The sequence below is a fragment of the Condylura cristata genome, unplaced genomic scaffold (genome assembly GCF_000260355.1).
Source record: "Condylura cristata isolate star-nosed mole 26May11 unplaced genomic scaffold, ConCri1.0 scaffold00004, whole genome shotgun sequence".
In the NCBI taxonomy this organism is placed as follows: domain Eukaryota; kingdom Metazoa; phylum Chordata; class Mammalia; order Eulipotyphla; family Talpidae; genus Condylura; species Condylura cristata.
Window position 1 is genome coordinate 71503496 of NW_004567105.1, and position 3982 is coordinate 71507477.

The 3982-nt window shown below is 44.2% G+C and overlaps 1 protein-coding gene across 1 annotated transcript in view; it reads right to left on the reverse strand.

Moving 5' to 3' along the window:
• The window catches only part of CMTM8 (CKLF-like MARVEL transmembrane domain containing 8), a 79447-nt gene extending 75518 nt beyond the window's left edge, over nucleotides 1–3929 (reverse strand). The window contains exon 1 of the mRNA XM_004676354.2: nucleotides 3716–3929. Coding sequence (XP_004676411.1) covers nucleotides 3716–3862 — 147 coding nt within the window. The 5' untranslated portion in view covers nucleotides 3863–3929. The remainder of the gene's footprint in view (nucleotides 1–3715) is intronic.
• Between the last annotated feature and the right edge of the window lie 53 nt (nucleotides 3930–3982).

The following is a 3982-nucleotide window of genomic DNA, read 5'->3' on the forward strand; positions in this document are numbered from 1 at the left end:
AATAAATCTTAAAAAAAAAGTTTAAAAGGAAGGAAACAACTACATTTGGTATATCCATTATGTTACATTGGCACAGCCTGAGAGTAGCTACTCTCATTCACCACTGTGAGAAAGCCAGGGCAAGCCTATGTTGACCACTAGTTGGAGAAACATTGTTTAATTTCAGAGCTGGGTCAGCAAGCCTGTGAAATCTGCCTCACCCCCATTAAAGAGTCAGTGGTGGCATCTTTCTCTGCATCCAAGAAACTGACTCCTGAGTCATACATTAAGATGTGAAAAAAAAAAGTATCTTAGAATTGATAAGACATATTGCATAGTTTTTCTTTTCTTTCTAGGATTTATTTATTTCTGCATAAAGAACTGGGGTACAGGTCAGAGGGGCAGGGGTGGTATGAGGATTCACCAGAGACAGAGTGGGGAGCAGAACAGGCAGATCAATGAAGTAGATCCATGAAGTACACTGCTGAGGGGAGCAGCGGGCGGGTCAGGAGAGGTCTGCAGCACCATGTGGTCACCTCTTGGGCGGGGACTGAACTCATGCAGAAGTGGCTTTAGCTTCTTAGTGTTGTGCTTTAACCCGCTGCGCCACCAGGGAGGGCCCATAGTAGTACATAGTTTAAGGTGATCCTTAACATTTATAAAGAGTTCTACTAATTTGAAAGAAAATAGTTTTTCAGAGTGTGACAATTTTAACTAGAATTTTGAGAAAGATAATTTGAGAATTTGTAGTAAATCCCCAAAATCTCTAAATCCTTTGCTAAAATAGTTCTACTTTAAGAAACTTTCCCTTAAGACAGTCACAGGGCAAATGTGATAAAGGAAGATCACCATTGCACTGACTGCATTAATTAAACCTAGAAACATGTAAAATTTAAAAGTGAAAACTGAGTAAATAAGATGTATTTCCTTATAACAGAAAGACCAGAGACCCTAAAAATGTTCATGGTATGGTAAATGAACACAACAGGTCACAAATCCATGAAAAAAAGTATCAGAAAATATATGTACAGAGACAAATAATATAAAAGGAGTTTCAGGGAAAATTCTGAGAAATGAAAAGATAAATTTTAAATTAAAAATATCTCCTTCAACATACATCAATTTTCCTGATTGAGAGACCACACCAGTTCCCCTACTGTAAGAAGAAAACAACTCATACGAAGGCACATAGCAGTGACACTAGAAACCTCTGGGGAGAAAGAAAATTGTACAGGTTTATAAAAGGGGGGGAAATGATCCAGAATAAATGTTTTTTAATTATCCTGACAGAAGACAACAGAAGAAATGTTTCAAACTTTGCAGAAAAACAATTTTCATGAAGCGAATATCCTTTGCCTATTCAAACTATTAATTATGTGCAACAAATGAAGACATTTTGAAAAATGAAACACTCAATTTACACATGTATCCTTCCTTAGGATACTAGTAGAAGCTGAGTTTCCCTCAGTGAGAATAAGGCAAGGCAGTGGGAACTGGTCACTGGAAGCAGGGGATCCAACCCAGGATACGGGGAAAAGACTCCATGGTGGTGCGCAGGAGGTCTCACTATACCTGTACCCAGGTGAACAAGTCAGGTGAGAGTAAGTCAGAGGCTCCCAAAGAAGGCTGCAATGAGGATGACCTACATGACCTTCACAGAAATGTGATGTCTCCCAGTTTCCTGAGAGGAGATTTAGGTAACTAAGCTAGAATTAGTAACTATCTAGAAGATCAAGAAGTGGCTACTAAATCCAGGGAAAACAAGAAATCTAGCAGGAAAGGGCTATTCTGGCTCAGCTGTGAACAGTGTTTACAGTAGCCTAAGGTCAATACTGGTTATTGTTCTAACCCCAAATATAGTGGGAGACAGGAAATATACATGTAAAATGGGAGTAGTGAAGAGGTAGTCTAAGACAGCTAAAACTTCATCTCTCAGAGTGGGAAGTGAATGGATAATGACTATAGTTGGAGAGAAAAGAAATCAAGAAACAGCATTCTTAACATGTTTCATAAAGCCCTAGAGACCTTTCTGAGTACCTCTAGAGATGGTGGGACACATTTATATTTCTGCCAGCAGAACTATGACCTTTAAAACATGTGCACAAATAGCTCTGTTTGCCAGTTAATTCATAGTTCATGATGGAATTAAATAACTGCTTATTTCTAGTGATGGGCCTGTAGGCCATTTACATTTTCTTACTTCACTTTTCTTTGTTTTGAAAAAGTCTGGAACCTATATGATCATTAATCAGAAAACAAGAGTCAATTTACTTCATACCTGATCAAGTCTATCTTGAGGCCCATCCCTGACACTTCAGCTCAGTTTGCTTGCTGGAGCCAGGGAAAGCCTGCCACCGCCTTCCTTCACACAAGAAATATTTGGTGATTTCCCATTAGCCCAGAAGGTGATTCCAATACCTTCAGCTTTACATTGGGTCTCCTCAAGTTCTCAGTACCAGCTGAAGAACTGATCTGAGGGATGGGCTAAGCCAATGCTTCTCAAAATTTCTGTGCACTGAAGACAGCTAGGATTAAGTCAGCAAGCCTGGGGTCTGAGCCTCTGGAGGTACATAAAGTACCCAGGTCTTGCTAAAGAGTCTCAGAGGAAGGGAGACTTCTGTCACTCTGCACCATGCAGCTTCCATTCTCTACCTTTATGTAGGATGGATTTCAACTCCACTGTATTTAAGGAAAGTTTGGGAGATATTGTGGTAATACACTGTTTAGACAGTTTTAAGGGAGGCCCCTTAGTAGCAAAGAGCAGGGCCCCAGAGACAGAAAGGTTTGGGTTTGAATTCCAGTGCCATTACTCACAGGTATGACTTAACTTCCCCTCTCTATGCCTCAGTTTCTTCACATGTAAAACAGATAATAATTGAAGCCACTTTCATAGGGTGGGGTTGTTATGTGGATTATATGATGGCACCAAGGTATCTAAAGGGTTTGATCAGATCCAGGCACAAAGAGAAGACTCACTAACAATGACTACCATTAGTTGTCAACAAAGCTCAAATCCTTTCTCAATCGAGAAGGGTTGGCTGAGACTTTAGGGGAGATTCCGTGACCTCTCAGCTTCCATACTCTGAATGAGAGAAGAAAGCACCATCTTGCCTCCTCCAGGAACTTACTGAATCTAAACCAGCGTGTGCACAGCACCAGGTAAGAGCCCCTCTGGTCCTTAAAGAGATTTAAACCCTCATATTTTACTCAGGGAGCTTTTCCTGATTCACTTTAAGCTAACCCCCAAAAAGATGACTAATAAAAAGAAAGTCTTCGCTCCCTTATCTTTGGAAAGCTTGCTTTTAGGAAGGCTACGTGGAGATCAGGCAGAGGAGACACCAGGCGTTCCAGACACTCTTTAACACAAACTCAAAGGCCCCAAGCATCCTAATCCCAGAATCAATCACCCCACCAGAGGGTCCAGCACGTTGAGTTTCTCAGACAATCGATATCTTAAGGGTCACGAACCTCCAGCCAACGCGAGAGCGCGGCAACTGCACCTAGTGCCATTGTACCTGGTTCTCCGAAAGAGGTTCTCGGAGTTTTGCACTTTAGGGAGAAGACTAGGCTGAGCAAAGGCACCAGAAGATTTGAGCGGGCTCCATCCTCAGAGCAAGAGAAGTGCACGGTGCCGGGTTCCCTACTTTCCCCTCCCCTGTCTCCCGTTTCTCCTCGTTTCCCCTCCCCGTTTCCCTTCCTCCGTCTCCCCGAGCCCCCCAAGCCGCCGGGCACTTACGATCTCAGCCACGATGAGGAGCCCCGGCAGGGTGCGGAGGAACTCCCGGTCGTAGGCGAAGCTGCTGCTGCTGGTGGAGAAGTTCTCGGCGAACGAGCTGGTGGTGGTGGTGACGGTGTGCGAGCGGGTGCGCTGCGCCTCCTCCATCGTCGCGGCTCCGCCGGGGTCCCCCAGCGCGACCCGGACTGGGATCGAGGCGCGCCGCCTCCCGGACACCGGCGCGGAGGTGGGGGGAGGTGGGGTAGGGGGAGGGCGGCGCGCGGGGGG